The sequence below is a fragment of the Blennius ocellaris genome (genome assembly GCF_963422515.1).
Source record: "Blennius ocellaris genome assembly, chromosome: 1".
In the NCBI taxonomy this organism is placed as follows: domain Eukaryota; kingdom Metazoa; phylum Chordata; class Actinopteri; order Blenniiformes; family Blenniidae; genus Blennius; species Blennius ocellaris.
In genome coordinates, this window is record NC_137650.1 from 26120090 (window position 1) to 26136368 (window position 16279).

Sequence of the window (16279 nt, forward strand, 5' to 3'; positions counted from 1 at the left end):
ACTCTGTGAAACTCATCCATTCTTCAGTCTGTCAGAGGGGGAGCCACAGGCTGACGCATGTCTCCCTCCTCACACTGAGACTTAATGGTCACATAGCCCGCCTCACTCCTCTCTGCCCGAAAAAAAAAAAAAAAAAAATAGAAGGGGTGGAAATAACAAAAAGCTACCGTCAGGGGCAGATAAATATCCAGAGGTAGTGCAAAGCCATTCATTGTGAGGGGAAAGTGTGGGCTGACATTATTGAGTTATGGTCTCATGCTTTAGTCTACAGCACATTTGTATTCTTCCTGCTGTCGTATTTGTTGTGTTGTCTTTTGTCATTTTATATCTGCTTAAGTTGGGGTTTCTTTTCTTTTCCCTGTCTGGCATGATGCACTTCAAAACTGCACCTGGATGATTGCACTCACTGCACTCAGCTGTTTAGGATCAGCAATTAGCACAAAAGTAAGTGAAAGGTTACATGTTTCATTGTTATCTACACTCATAAAAATTAGAAAAACTCAAGCATTTAAAAAAAAAAAAAATCTGATTTTAAAGGGCTCTTGGTTAATAACAAATAGGAAAAACACTAGAGTTCACAAAATACTGAAATTAATTTAGAACCCAATATATACAATTAAGCTATAAAGGATTTTTTTTTTTTAATCTTGAATGTAAGAAATCGGAATTATATGAAGTTTGGAATCTTTAGAAAAAACATGCTGGAAAAATGAAGTTCCTTCTCGTACAAAATCACAGATTTATTTTAGCAGTCACGCTGAAAGTAAAAACACACTACGATCCACGCGCAGGCTCCGCTAGAAATGTTGTGATCTTCAATGAGAATTCGAGGTCAGTTTTTAAAACTGCAAAACAAAACATTGAAATACCACAAACTGCAGCTCATACTTCACATCAAGTTTGTGTTAACGCAAGTTTCAATTTCAAATTTTGTACAATTGTCGACCAAACTTACTATCCAAAAATGATCAACCAGTTCTAAGAGTTTATGGTGACATCTGGAGATATTATGTTTTGTTTCATTACATGCCCAAACTATCAAAAATGTATTTATCTATTCATTCATTTATTTCATTCTTTTAAAGTGTAACTCAAACACCATGGCTCGTTCAAAAAGATGGAGCCATCTTCATTATTTGAAACTAAGGTTATTTTGTGTTTTGTTTGTTTTCCTTGACATTTCACCTTTTCAATTCATTCATCAATTTATTTTTTTTTGGGGGGGGGGTGATAATGCTTTCACGCTCTGTCAACATTTTGGTTTATGAGTGAAATTTCAAAGCAACTGATTCGGAGCAACTGGAGATATTATTTGTCTCAATATTAAATGCGTTGAGAGGCCTTTTACAAGGACAAATAAGAAAATGGATAGACGCAGAACCTTTAATGCCCACATATTTTTTTTTCATAAAAGAGTTTCTATAATACTGGATATGAATATTTCTCTGGCATCCCGATATGTCAAGGCCTTGCTTTATAAAAGCCCACACTGTCCATATACAGATGAAACTCAGAAAAATCCAATAGTGGCTCCTGCAAGCAGGGCTTTTTTTTTCACTGCAACTCCAGCAATCCCAATCTAAATGGTGGTAAGATAGTAATTTTAAGATAAGATATGCTTTGCAGGCTGAATCTGCTTTCATTGTTGTTTTCTGGGCCTCTCTCTAAAAACATGATATCATTTTATTAATCATGTTTATTCTGTTTGTAGCCTACAATTGGGTTTTAATTGGATGTTTTTTTTTTATTTGTTTGTATCATAAAGACATCAGGCTTCATATATGGTTCAGAAAATTTTTTATCTCGAGCAACTTTCAATGTGCAAATGATCATTAAATTTGATGTAAAATTTTGTAACACTTGAGGACATGTCACATTACGGTCACTGGTTATTCTGAGTACTTCAACCAGTAAATTAAGAATCAGTATAGGTTGACCCAGTGGCCCAGTGTTTTCCTCCTGTTTACTCACAGCAAGAAGACCCTGGATCGAACCTGAGCTCTTCGACATGGAGTTTGCACATTCTTCCTTTGGCTCGCATGTCTTTCCATCCACCATTCAAAGACATATCATATTAACTGACTCTCAATTGGTGCCAGATGTTAAGATGTGAGTTGATTGATTGCTACTGCTTGCCCTGCGACTGCTAAGTTGTCCAAAGAGGGCTGATGTCTGCTGGAATCAGCTCCGGGGGGGTTGACTGACTTGGAATCGTCACCACAAGCATAGGGGAAACAAAATGGGAGCCCGCAGGAACATTGAGCATCAGGAACCTGAAATATGCAAAAGACTTATTTTACTTCTGATTAAAGTAATGGAGATGGAAGGATCTGTGTATGACTATGATTCATCATAAACTATGAAGGCTAAACACATTTAGTTTGGAAGCAGAGAGAATGTTTCCTGGGCTCACTGCAAAAAAAAAAAAAACTAAAATTATAGTTTTAAACTGCTCAGGTCGAACACACTTATCCGAATGAACTGATCTCGGGTCAAATCTTAAGAGCATTTTTATAAAAGCTTCTAAATAAGTGAACTTTGTATTTTTTTTTTCAAACAAAACTAAACATCCACACACTTTGGTATTTATCTGATACTCAACAGAAGTTGCGAGCAGCATTTTCTTACCCGCATTCGACTCCCGATACATGACAAACAGCGTGATTCACCAAGGAGTTGGAGGCAATAAAATAGAAACAAAGCACGCGTGAGATCAAAAGTCACGGCATGTCTTGTCAGCAGGGGACGATATTTTGACATCCGCTGATGCCAAAAGGGAGGGACGTTCAAACTCACGACACACCATCATTTCATATTACATTAATAAAGCGGCGTGTAATTTTAGACCCAAGTTGGATGATACTTGCGCCATTTAGTTTCCAAGGTAACGAAGAGGGTATATTTAGAGAGCACTAAACTGAGACTGACGAAAGAAAGAAAGAAAAAAAAAAAAGTCTTGTTAATCTTGATGGAGCAATTACAATTAGTCAAAGTCAAATAGTAAAGATCAAAACACCTCATCTGCTTACAGTTAAAGGTGAGAAAATGCTCAAGAACAAGCACCCAGTTCATTCGGCACGTCTGGCACTTGCGTCATTCAGTACTTAGTGGCATTACTGATTCATATGGTACAGTAGAGGTTTCACTTGAGCTACTCATCAGGGGAGGTTCAGGGAAATACAGACGTCAATGAGACAAGGTGGGTCTTTTTCATCTTGTTTTCAGCTACGGGGGAGCTGAAATAACCACCTCACATGCACTCAAACACATGAAGAGCAGATGTGTAAAACACATCTTTTTGATGGGAATTATTTTTTTTTTTTTTTAAGTTTTGCCATTCCTTCAGTGAAATCAATGATGTGAATACTAATTTATTTATTTCTAAGGGGAGCTTTAGAATGCTGCAGCACAGGAAACATCTGTTTAGTGTGCAATTAACCGTGCTGGACCGTGCACATTTCATCATGCAAAAAGTAAACAACACACAAGCAACAAAGACCAAAGAAGCCATTCAATTTTAGTAAAGGTACAAAAATATTTCAATGTTTTTAGTTAGTTTTTTGGGGTTTTTTTTCCAGGTAAAACCTTAAAGTTTGACCAACATACCTATGATCTCATCCTCGCTTTCATGACTCTAAACAGAGTTAAGCTTGGTTTCTGCTTCGGCGGCGTTTCTATGCAGAGCTTGTGCACTATTGTGTGCAAGTACACCTGTGTGCTCACACGTGCGTCACTCTGCCTTTGATTGCTCACTTGTTTTCTCTGCTATATATGTTAAAAAAAAAAAAAAAACTGCAGAAAGGGAGGAGATGGAGCTGTGATGAAACATATGTTTACTGATTTTGCTAAATCCTGCTGTGAAATGTTTCTTCACATGGTCACAACATGGCATTGCCAAAGATAAACCATCTTCATGTGACATTATATATGCTTATACGATTGAGTCACGCAATTTAAAATTTTTCCTACGAGATTCGACATTCGGCGTTGTTGCTGGTACGAATGCCCAAAAAGCAATGATGCCAATAATCGAAAAATTAAAAAAAGGCGACATTATGGATAGCAGCGTAGGACAAAGTGTATCCTGAGGCGTTATGAGCTTGAGATTGTCAAAATTAAGTTCAGGCAACGACAATAAAAACCTGTGTTATTCAGTGTTTGTCTTCTCTTGAATGTTTTAGCAACTCATATATTCAAATGTTTAGAAATCCAGTTTTCAGTGCTGTGACAGCTTTTGTTGACACAAATCAACCACTTAGACATCAAAACACTGCAAAAATTGAGTCTTTCTTTGATGACATAACTGATGTTGCTCAGTTAGTGTCTGAGCACGGCCCTGAGTTTGGCGGAGCGTCCTCTGGGGTTCTCTCTCACGTCTTCCTTTTCGGGGATGATCACCTTCCTCCGGAGAGGAACCCAAACTTTATTTCCGCCGTCTCTTTCATCACCTGCCAGCTTTTTCTCCTTCTTGGAGCGCTGCTTCCTTGGGTTGAAGTGGTACTGATCCAGATTAGATAAGTCCTCTCCCTGCAGAAAACGCTTGACCAGTCTGTCCTCCAGCGAGTGAAAGGTGATTACACAGAGACGCCCTGCGGCTTTCAGCAGCGCCCGGGCGGCGCAGAGGCCCGCGTGCAGCTCATTCAGCTCGTCGTTCACGAAGATGCGCAGGGCTTGGAAAGTCTTTGTGGCCACGTGAGCTGGACGCTGGAGCCGGTCTTTGCGAGCGTGAACGACCGCAGCAGGGAACGAGCCTAGAAATGAGAAACAGTCCCGATGAGTGAGTCTTGTAAAAGATGCAAATAAGCCTAATGATCACATTATTCCATTTTTAATTATTGTCCAAATTGTATTGCAACAATAACTCACAACTATCCCCCCCCCCCCCCCCCGTTTTTTAACAAAAAAAACTGTAAAAAAAATAATATTATAATATTATTACAGATTACAAAATCACACCAAGGAAGACGCTGAGGCTGGTGTCAAATTAGTCAATGCTGCACTCTGCCAGAACTTCCTGGAAACTCTCCATTCAGGAGAAAGTCGTCCAGCAGAACGACGTCCCTGCATGTCCAGAGGCTATAACTGCCTGATTCCGACAGGAGGACCTGAGGAGCCTCATCAGTGGCCAGTATTAACATAAGAGGAAAAAAAACCCCCATCCAAATCCATCCCTATCCCTAAGACAACCAAACTAGCAAATTTTTCAAGGAACCCCGAAGGGAGAATCTGATCCCCTCAAGCTTGATGCAATTTAAGATTTCATGCAAACATCTATATTGTGGAGGCGGGAGCGGATGCATCCATCTGAGGAGGATGAGCCGTCTGGAAAGTACGGTCGTGGAGGCACGTTTTTCAACGTGTCAGGCGTGTCACTGTTTCGCGGGACTCCGAAAAGAGTCGTGAGGGGATTCCGCTTAACTTATTACCTTTGCTGTGAAATGTAGTCAACCATAAGCATCAATATTAAAAGCCAGGTGATTCACAGCGTTGGAAGATACTGATAAAGGACATGTACACCTGTCCAGTTAAATACATGTCGAGAAAAAGAGACGCCACATCAATGTCCAGAAATGCACACAGTAAAGACACAATTTCCTCTGAACCAGAAGAAAAAAAAAAAAAATCTATAAAAAAAGTGGCTTCCTACCAAACCACTTACCAGTTTCTATACCACCAATACACACCTCCATTCCTGTGACTCTCAAGACTGTTGTTTGACCTGACAAGCCCTATGCTGTATGACCTCAAGAGCAAACAGGTGTTATAAATGTGTGAATAACACTAGCAAGTTTGGAAAAGCCGGACAGCTCCAGTGGCCAGAAGAAAAACTGAGCCTCTTGAATGAAAAGTCTTTTGAAATGGAAACAAAAACCACCTGTCTTGGACCTTCACGTGGACTTTGTGCTTCGCAGAGAATCAGCCCAGCAAAACTGATGTTTATTGCCAATATGAGTGAAGTAATTAGGTAAATTAAAAAAAATAATAACAAAAAATAAAAAAAACAGTAACACACAATTTGCTGAAACATATAGACAAAGCCACTGAGAGCCGAGCAGCGGAGGGAGCTGCAGCACTGCTAAGCGACAGGTCCGTCAGAGGCTCCGTGTGGAGCAGATGGAGGGTGGAGATGGTGTTGATATGGCTCATGTGTCGCTAAAATACTGAAGTAAAGAGGCGCCAAATGCTTCTCTTGATCTCAGAGTTCACAGAATGCCAAGACCAAGTTGAATTCGTGGGCAAAAAAAAAAAAATCGCCTCCATCCCGGCTAGGATTACTCTTCAAAATATTGTGGTTGTTCTCGATATTGCTCCCCGCTTGGGTCCCAATTCGTCATCTGGTTTCTTTATAAAGAATAAGCGTGTCAGCTTGTCTCTCCACCATTGGCTTCTTTTTTAATACTTGTGAATGATTTGCACCTGTAGACAATTTTTCATGTCAGTCGTTTCACCTCTACGCCGTATTTGGACTACAGAAGAGGCCTTTTCTCCAATCCACATGTGCATATGTGAAATATCAATGTGCCATGCAGACAAATGTGTTAGTCAGTGCAGACATGCAGGGCGTGCTTCGGAGAAACTTTAAAAGGAGCAAAACCAGTGCAGTGTGCATCAGGATTTCGGTAAAAAAAACCCGCAGAATTAGCTGTGCATGAAGGAAGCATTCCGGTTCCAGGAACGCATGATGAGTTTGTGGGGTCTACCAACTCAAACACATCAAACAAGAGACAATTAGACACTGACACAGGCCCGAAGAGAAACTGCACTGAATGGAGAGAGAGGAGAGTGATGTGGCATTTCTCTCCTCCTGCACTAAACAGCCTAAGGTGTGACTCACACTGCAATCGATACAATGCCTGCACAGCAAGAACCAGCCCTGGTCTGGTCTCGCCAAGCCCTCTACTCTCTCTCTAATTCATCTTTCAAAGGTCCTACAGACTGATCCGTGGAGGAAAGGAGAGATTAAGATGTGTACATAAAGGAGATTTCGGGTAGTTAAGGAGGAATGGCAACACAATGCAGAATTAACGTCACATGGCTCATTTGCACTCTGCATTTGTCTTGTGTCTCATTTCTCAGCATGTTGTTTGAACATCAGCAGGGGTTTTCGTGCTTCTCCGTCACCGAGGAAGCGACTGAATAGTTGACTACCAATGTATGAATGTAACTGGTGAATGGATTTTAGTTCTCGAGCCCATCTTTACCGACAGTCTGATGGTGATTTACCCCGTCGGTCAAATCCACACTCGAGCTGCTACGCAAAGAAGTTCGCCCTCCGTCAGAAGAAGCGTGACTTTCAATGTTCTGCTCAAGGACACTTTGGCTTTGGAACAGCTCGACACAGCAACCACGTTGAGGACTGGGTGGGGTTTTCCTCCACCCTCTCAGCCTCGGCTATTACACTGCTTATGGAATAGAAAGTGACAGAAACGTCTGGAGTGTTAATAGGATTACAAATCTAAACTCTTGATCGTTTGTGTCAATAACTGTCTGTAGGAATCAAGAAGAGTATAAATGAGAACAGGCCAATGTTAGACAACTTCAACAGCACACACGATGACAAGCAATGCCATATTTGTACAATCAAGACCACAAACCATGTCTCTGAGTAACCTATAGTCCACTCTCTCGTCCCTGCACGAACACACCCTGTTTGAACCCTTGTGGAGTTTGCATGTAGTCTCACTCTCTCTCTTTCTCTACGAGTGATCCATCTCTTCTCTACCCCCACTCATGGTGGGGGTAGAGAAACTCCAAAGCCACCTTATGTTCCATTTTAGGAATCACCACCATTCATGAAACATCTGCTCAGCATGTGTTAGCATCAATTCAACCGATCTATTTTAAAACACAAGCGCTGATGTGTCAGTTATTGGTCAACATAAAAAAAAAAAAAGTTATGCCTGATTAATAGAGTTTATGGTGAAGAGACGTTTTGAGCTCCTTCATGCAATCAGCATTGTGCCCCCCCCCCCCCCCCCCCCCCACACACACACACACACAAAACCCCACCACAGATAAAAATATTAGAAACTTGAGGTAATAATGAAAAGTTGCTCCTGTTTAAACTTAATAAGTAATTCAACAATAATAATAATAACAAAAAAACAAAAAAAACAACAACATGAATGTCACATTAATCTCCTGCTTTGTAATGAACACTGTTAAATATGCTTCACTGACATGGAGCATTTTTCACTGCTTCAGCAGTCTGGAAGTGCTTTTACACAGTAGTCACATTAACCCATTCACACACGGCGGTGGTAAAGACTGCCACGCAAAGGAATCCACCTCCATGGAGAGATAATTGTTCTTCACTTTCTTGATGGGGGCTCAAACATTAGAAACCTGCTTTACAAACCGAGCCACAGCTGCCCTGAGTACTCATGAATTAACCCTGTATAAACAGACAAACAGAAAAAGCATTAAATCTTAACCTAAGTAATGTCAAATTAAATTAAATCCACTGTTTCACCTGATGACAGCGTCCATTGAAACTTTACTGTTGTTGTAATTTTGTTTTCCTGCAAGCTGGTAAGAAAACTGGTTTTGGTGTAAATCTGCTATTGGAACTCAGCCAAAGATTGTTGAGAAACAAAAAAAGCATCGCTCTGTAACATGGCTGAATTATCACAGATGGACGAGTGTCTCGGCGGCTCTTTGCAGAGCCACCAGCTGATCAGGTCACGTCAGTTCAGCACTCAGACTGTTCCAGTTAAATTTTAATTTAAGTTTCACTTCCAAATCAGGACCTTCGGCATCCAAGCGAGAAGCTGTTAGAGAGATACTGAAGGTCTACTGTAACTTCAGGATGTAAACACGGGACATTTTGCACTGTCGTACTCAATTATTTTTAAGGAGTCATGCTGAACTATTTTGTATGAGCGTGCATTGTATTCTGTCGATTCGGGCCATCACTCAAAACCACAGTTTTCCAAATGATGGGCCAAGACACAAAATAAGTTGCAGACCAGTCCATTCCATTTGGGTTGTCAGAGGCCAGAATGGAATTAATTCACAACAATTTTGTGAATTTTATCAGATCAAAATACCGTTAAAGAACATGTTTTTTTCCCCCCTACATGTTTGTATCATGATTTGCTTCATAAAATTTCAATCATAAGTTGTCACATGTAGTTTTCATATGACTTATAAAGTCAATTTGTTTTGATCATTCAGTATCAGTGTTCTATCATAAAAGGTTTGGCAACAGTTGCTTCAAGCCGTTTTTAAACTGAAATACTTAAAACCAAATGATGGCCATGAATTCTTATTGGATTTAGAATAAAGATGACATTTCTTTCAGGTTTTCTTATTGGGGAATTCAACATGTTTGGCTAATGCTCTTGTTTGGTTGTTTTTTGGTGCTTTGATATAGAAATTAAAATCAACAAATATACATAAACAGACACAATAACAATAGAATGGCAAAAAGATCATGCTTGAAATTAAATGTGTATTACAGCTGCTTTTACAGATGGTGGATAACTGGTGAATGATATATTTGCCATATTTTTGGGTCATGGTAAAAGAAAGCTGCATCACTGTTTTATTTTGTTTCTGTTTAATCACAGGAACATTCAATGAAGCAGCATTTGAAGATGATTTTTAAGTAGGGATTAATATATTTTCAATCAGAAATGCACGAGAGTACTAATCCATGGGGAGATTTATACAGAGTTAAAATAATGTTGTAAAGCCTAAAGGAGTCAAGCAGCCATTGCAAGGACGCTAAAGCAGGTGTTTTATTCTCCCTCTTTCCTGTTTACGTTCTTACTTCTGCACTTGAATTATGAACAAGCTGTAATAGATCAATAGTTATATTTGGTAGACCTGTCAATAAGGCATTACGCTAGTCCAGCATGGATCCATTTCTTAGCATCATGCTGCTTTAAGAACAGTTAAACATGTGCCCCTATTCTGCTTTTGATTAATACAATTGATACAAGCATGAGTGGTTAAAATAAGAGGTTCATCTGTTCATTTTTAGACTAAGTTCTCATATCGACAGTTGAGATGCTGCGAGATACAAAGTGCACAGCTGGTGTGAAACGTGCAAATTGTACATATGGTTATTGCACAAGTGCTATTTTTCCCCCCCTCAGGTCATGTAAGAGCTGTGATTATTTCAATGAATCCCCATGTTGTTTATTCACTCCGTTCATTCATGAAATTGTGCTTCTGTGTACAAATGAATATTGACGTTTTCATTATTTGTCCAAAATACAATTGAAATCATACCTCATCAGCAACACCATTTCGTACTCACTCACTCACTCACTCACTCACTCACTCACTCACTCACTCACTCACTCACTCACTCACTCACTCACTCACTCACTCACTCACTCGTGACTAAATTTCCCTCCCTTCAGCTACGATTGGTCACAGATCTCCCCCTGGAATTTTCTTAAATCAAGACCTCTTGGATTGCTCTGAATCAACATCGGTGGCAACTCGCTTTGCTCTTCAAAAAAGAAGATCAAACAGCTGCTCTTACTCACACCTGTTCTCCCAGGGTGACACTGACGCAAATGCTGCTCTGTGTGGCAACTGTTGCAAACACGTCTCACTCATCCAGCAACACAATCCAGGAGTCATATATTCTGAAGAATAATAAAAGAAAAACGATGTGCGAAGACAAATAAGCCAACCTCTGCTTCATGCATGAGTTTGTCGTGTGTTTGCATCAGGTAAAAAAAAAAAGAAAGAAAGAAAAGGAACGAAGAAGCAGTGTGGAGGGAAAGAGATGAGTGACTGCATGTGAGATACTGTTATCAAGGCATTAGCCACGTTCTGTTTCAGCCACCTCCACCTCCATCTCTGTCTTTGTCTCATCTTTGTCTCTCGTCTCAAAGGAAGGTGTGGAAGAAAGACGCCCAAAACGGGGGGGGGGGGGGGGGGGGGGGGACAGGATGATGACTGAGATCACAAAACACGTAATTTTCTGAGACACATATGTCCCACGGGGGAGACAGCCTTAATAACTGCACTCGTGTTTTATTTTCCCTTGCAGCCTCCTGGAAGCTGCGGGGAATTAATCAGGGTAGTGCCGAGCTAACCTGCCACCACGCTGGCCAGCTGCTGTGTCCGGGCGATGGGGTTGACACGGCGTGCCTCCACAATGGCTGAAGCTATTTTCCTGGCGTGTCTCTCTTCCCCGTATGCAGTGAGGATGGATGCAAGAGCCTGTTGATCTAAGGTATTCACGACGTCAGCAGCGCAGGGCATGTCGGGGTACCTACGCACAAAGAGAAGCCCAATTAAGCTGCTTGACGTCATGTCCTTGCTGACAGCGGCGAATCCTGACAACTCTGAGATACAGCTGAAAACCTTTATGGCTGACAGTTATGAATAGAAGGATTATGAGAGGAGGAGAGGAGAGATGCAGGTTGTGCAACAGCTCCTAAAGGAGTTATCTTAACCGCCGGCTTTGCACATTATACTGTCATTGTAAACATTGAAGATGCATCACGTTTCTGCACATTACTATACAATAGAGAGCAAGCTGGGTTTAAATATGTCGACAATCATGCTTTAGGTTAAAGTGTGGGATTTTATCAATAAGCATTGCAGTGAAATGTATTTGTTTGAAATTAAAAAAAGATGAGGACATGACAATGATTCATGCATGTCATTACATCTGTGAAGCTGTCCGTTTAATACTGGTTTGCAGAGGGAAAAAACTATCTTTATAAAACTGTAACAAAATGAAATATGAGCAAAATTCTACATTTTAGAGCATATCAGAACATGTTCATAAAATGATATGATTGTAAAAAAAAATCCAGCCATAGAAGCAATGAAAATGTGTCTTTGTTTGAAAAATGCCACCCAAAGCATTATAACAAGTGAAGTCAACAACAATGGCTTTTGTTGGTATTAATATAGATATACATATAACATTTTGTCCTAAAAGTGTGTTTAAAGGAGGGGGGGGAAATAATGGAAAATGAAGGGTTTGAGTGAGTTCGATGAGGGCCAAATTGTCATATAAATGACTCGGTTTCATCCTCTCCAAAAACTGCTGCGCTTGTTCAGTGATCCTGGTCTGCAGTGATCGGAAACTAACAGAATAAGTCCTCCATAGTAGAAGAAGTGTTGAACCGGAGACAACGCCAAGCGTGACCGAGGTTCACTGAGGCCCATGATCACATGAAGTCCATGTGAGTCATGCAAATGTTGGGCCTACGCAATATTATGCAGGTGGTCATGAAGATACTGAAACTTGGTCCAATCTTTCTGGAGGCAAAAAAAAAAACAAAAAACCCACTCCTTGATGTTGTTTTTTATTTTATGAAAATATTATATGCCTCCTTTTTGTAACAACTGTCTGAAATTATTTTACAAAATGTATTTTCACACGACTTTTAAAATGTAAGCCCATTTCACGCAACGCACTGATAAAGGTTATACTATGGCACATTGTGACACGTTGATTTAGATCAAAAGTATGAACATGTAAGAAAGTTTCAGTTTTGCTGTGAAGCTGGCTAAGTTACGATTTGTGCATAGAGAGGAGGTCCCTTTGAGAAAGTTCTGTGAAGTGTAAATGTAGAAGAGTGGATCATTGGTTCTGTACCAGTGGCCTTTTGGATTTCCCTTTGATAATCCAATATTTAAATGATCTTTTATTGATAATATAATTTTCCATTGTGCTTATTTTACAATAACTTCCCATTCTATTTTCCATTTTACGTCTATTCTATTCTAATTCATTCCTCACTATTTATCTTTTTGGCACTGACCGAGCCTTGGGGAACGCAATTTCGTACCAGGACACAGGACATGTAAAAACGTGCAATGGTATGACAATTAAAAAAAGTCTTGAATCCTTCAGTCCTTGAACTTGATTTAAAACATCACTTTCAGGATGATATTAATAGAAAAGTTGCATTAAATGACATGAAATATGACACTTGTCTTTTGGTGTCAACCTTGTGCAATTTCTACCTTCAGTCCTTGGTGCTGGTTATAAACTAAAAACACAAATTCAAGATGTGAAATCACCTTTCTGCATTTGCTATGAAAAAAAAATTGTGTTCAAACTGAAGAGATACTTGACTGATTATTTTTGTCAAATCCAACATTGATAATAAGTTTTCTCTTGAATTAATGAAGACCGCTGCATTCTTCAGCCTTGCCCCTGCATAGAGATTTCTCCACTTTAAAAAAAAAAACCAACAACAACAAAAAACAACCGTTTATTGATATTTTGTGTATTTTACAAGGTTTGATAAAAAAAAAAAAAAAAATCTTCAGATTTTTAATTGGAGAACATTTATCTACAATCATTTTGAACATAGTTTTTCACAGATTGGTGAACCTTTGCCCTTCCAAAATAATCTTTTCATACTCAGTCGTGACTAACCTATTGCTAATTGGCCAACTACTTGAAAAATACTCCTTCTGTGTGTTTTTTTTTTAATCAGTACAACTGGTTTTTCCACTCTTTTGTTGCCACTGTCTCTACTTTTCTGGGATGCGTCACTGCCATTAAATCCTCAAATGTCCTCATATTCTTATTGCGACAAGAATGCGACATAATTGGACACGACATATTTATTGCAAACAAATTAAGCCAGTTGTTCTCAGAGTGTGGGGAGAGTTTAGGCGGGGCACCGTACCAGGAGATATCTGAAGGTCAGGTGGATGATGATGTTCTTTTTGGAGAAGATTTGAAAAGGGGAGTGTAAATCTTTTAATTCAGTACTCAACACACAATGTCACTGCTGAATCTATTGTAGGAGCACTTTCAAAATTCAAATTGTAAAATGAGCTTCGGTGCAAAACCAGAAGTGGAACAGCTGCCACATTTGTAAACTAAGTTTAAAGATTTCGATTTCAACTTTTTCTTTTTTTATTGCGTCTATATCCTTACAGCCATTCATCATCATATCTTATTATGTGCCCAAGTATATTTTGTCACTTTGAGCATCATCTCAACTTTTTTTTTTTAGAATGAAGGTTGTGTAGTAAGAAAAGAAAGATGTCTTTGTAGCCGCATTGTTGTTGACTCACTCTGACGTTACTGCAGTGGCTCTCGATTATCCAGCGCCGGCAAACGCTCCGACAGCTGTGTGGCGCACGTCTCTTACCTTTCTCCGTCCATCCTCATATCCAAGGGACCGTCCTTGCTGAGGGAGAAGCCTCTCTCCGCCTGATCCATCTGCATGGAGGAGCAGCCGGCGTCCAACAGGACAGCATCAATGCTGCCTGGCTTAATGTTCATGTTAGACAGCAGGGCTTCAAGCTCGCTGAACCGGCCAAGCAAAGGCTTCACACGACCACTGGAGGGAACAAGGGAAAAGCCAGAAAATGGTGGTGCAATTAGACTATCTGTACGTGTGCCACAAAAAGGCTTCCATGGACTGGTCGCCATGCAGAGAATCAGAAGAGAAAAAGTGTAAAAGATAACACCTCAGTGTGAGATTATAATCAGCCGCTTTCATCTTTAGAGTCATTTTTTTTTCTTGGGTGATAAGTTTGTCGAGCGACAGCAACAAAATACACTGTTGCATAGTAATTTCTGATCAAACAGAAAACATGCTTTTGGTTCTTGTCTCGAACACGGCGAGGCTGAGCCACCACTGAGGTGTGGTGTGAGGACAGTGAGCACCAAACGCTTCTTTTTTTTTCTTTTCTGTTCTTATTTTTCACCTCGTTCAACCTCAAGCGACGACAGCCGCTGAATAGGAATGATAAACAAACTCCCACTTTCAAATTGTCAGACATAAAGATACATACAATTTCCAAACATAACCCCTAGTTAACTACCCGCAGGTCAGGGTAATTTCAAGTAAATGGGTTGGGGCAGAGATGTGATTCATTGGTGAAAACACATCAATCTCAGTAGCTTTCTTGTGAGCCTCATGAAAATAACCCCCATTTTCCCTGTAGTAAGGAAACAACTGCTATAGAAAGCCTATCGAGATCCTTCTTAGACCGTATACTCGCTTCCACATGCACGAATGGTGAGATCCTCAAGCCACGTTCATGCATTTTTCATGTGACCTTTTAACATTGTGTAAACAAGGATGATGGCAGAAGAGAGCAACAGGAGTTAGCATCTATACGTTAAGAGCAAAAGGTCTTCTGTAGCATCCTTCGACAGCAGCTTACATAGAAAACCTGATTTTAAGTTTAAAAAAAAAAAACAACAACAAAAAAATTGCCTCTTCACAAAGGCAATCTGGAAAAACTCAATGGTCGTATTTAGAAAACGGCAATGGTGAAAAAGAAGATTTTGCAGTGTGCATACCCACAGCCACAAAGTGCCTTAGTGCAGCGCTTGAGTGTAAAAGCTGAAGTCACAGGGCTTTATATCTCAGTGAGAGACCAACCTCCGCTGAGTGATACATGTCACGACTCAGGGATGATAAAAACATTCGCTGTGGCCAAATGCCTGAGAAAAATCCTAACTCACCTTTGATATCTCAGAAACAAATAAAAGCACATTCGTTGGGATTCCGAACATTTAATTAGCTGCATTTTTTTCTTTTTTTTTTGGTTTCCGAGCATACCAACATCTACCTGCATTTTATGTCCTTTTAAACGGATTTATCCCACTCAGGGTTTCAGCAGGCTCAAACTCAGCTGACTGTACAACATGGACTCAATGTGAGGCGATGACCACGACACCACCGTGTCACCAGGCATTAATAGTGGCACGCTTGTGTTATGTATTCATGGTTCTGTTCACAATCTGTGGAGCTTACCACTAAAGTACAGATTTATTATTTGCACTGTTTCCAGATGTGCTGGTAGAGACATAACCCAAAAAGCCTTACATACATTTATATTTATGGTTTAAATGTGACAAAATGTGGAAAAAAAGTTCCATTTGGTTTGGTTTTCTTTACATTTCCAAGTAAGAATGTCAAATCTATGCTTAATATTTGGCATGTCCTTTATAAAATTTCCCTTTTTAATCTTTTTATTTTTAGGAATTGACCAAATGACCAAATAGGTATTGGCCTTTAACTGATTGATATTGCAGGCAATCTTCACCATAAAGAAAAGCATATTTTGTTATTTTTATGCTATTGTTCTATTGTATAATTAACTCTCATGTGTTTAAACCAAGCCATAATATCAGCGAACACTGTCTGGCTGCGTTGAATCAAAATCTCTCTCTCCTCAAATGGAGGCAATGCACTTCCTAATGGCTCGTTAAATCTGATCTCTCGCCATCTTTGAAGCAACTTGCAACCTGTCCTCAGACTGAGTCACTGCTCCCAACACATAAACCTCCATCTGGAGGAGAAGGCCTGTTGATTTT

At 39.9% G+C, this 16279-nt stretch overlaps 1 protein-coding gene across 1 annotated transcript in view; it reads right to left on the reverse strand.

Moving 5' to 3' along the window:
- Positions 1–4027: 4027 nt before the first annotated feature.
- Positions 4028–16279, reverse strand: part of mettl15 (methyltransferase 15, mitochondrial 12S rRNA N4-cytidine) — a 49577-nt gene continuing 37325 nt past the window's right edge. Inside the window, exons 3-5 of the mRNA XM_080501205.1 lie at positions 14097–14288; positions 11061–11239; positions 4028–4751 (exon numbers count right to left, since the gene is read on the reverse strand). Of these exons, the coding sequence (XP_080357331.1) occupies positions 4318–4751; positions 11061–11239; positions 14097–14288 (805 nt within the window). The 3' untranslated portion in view covers positions 4028–4317. The remainder of the gene's footprint in view (positions 4752–11060; positions 11240–14096; positions 14289–16279) is intronic.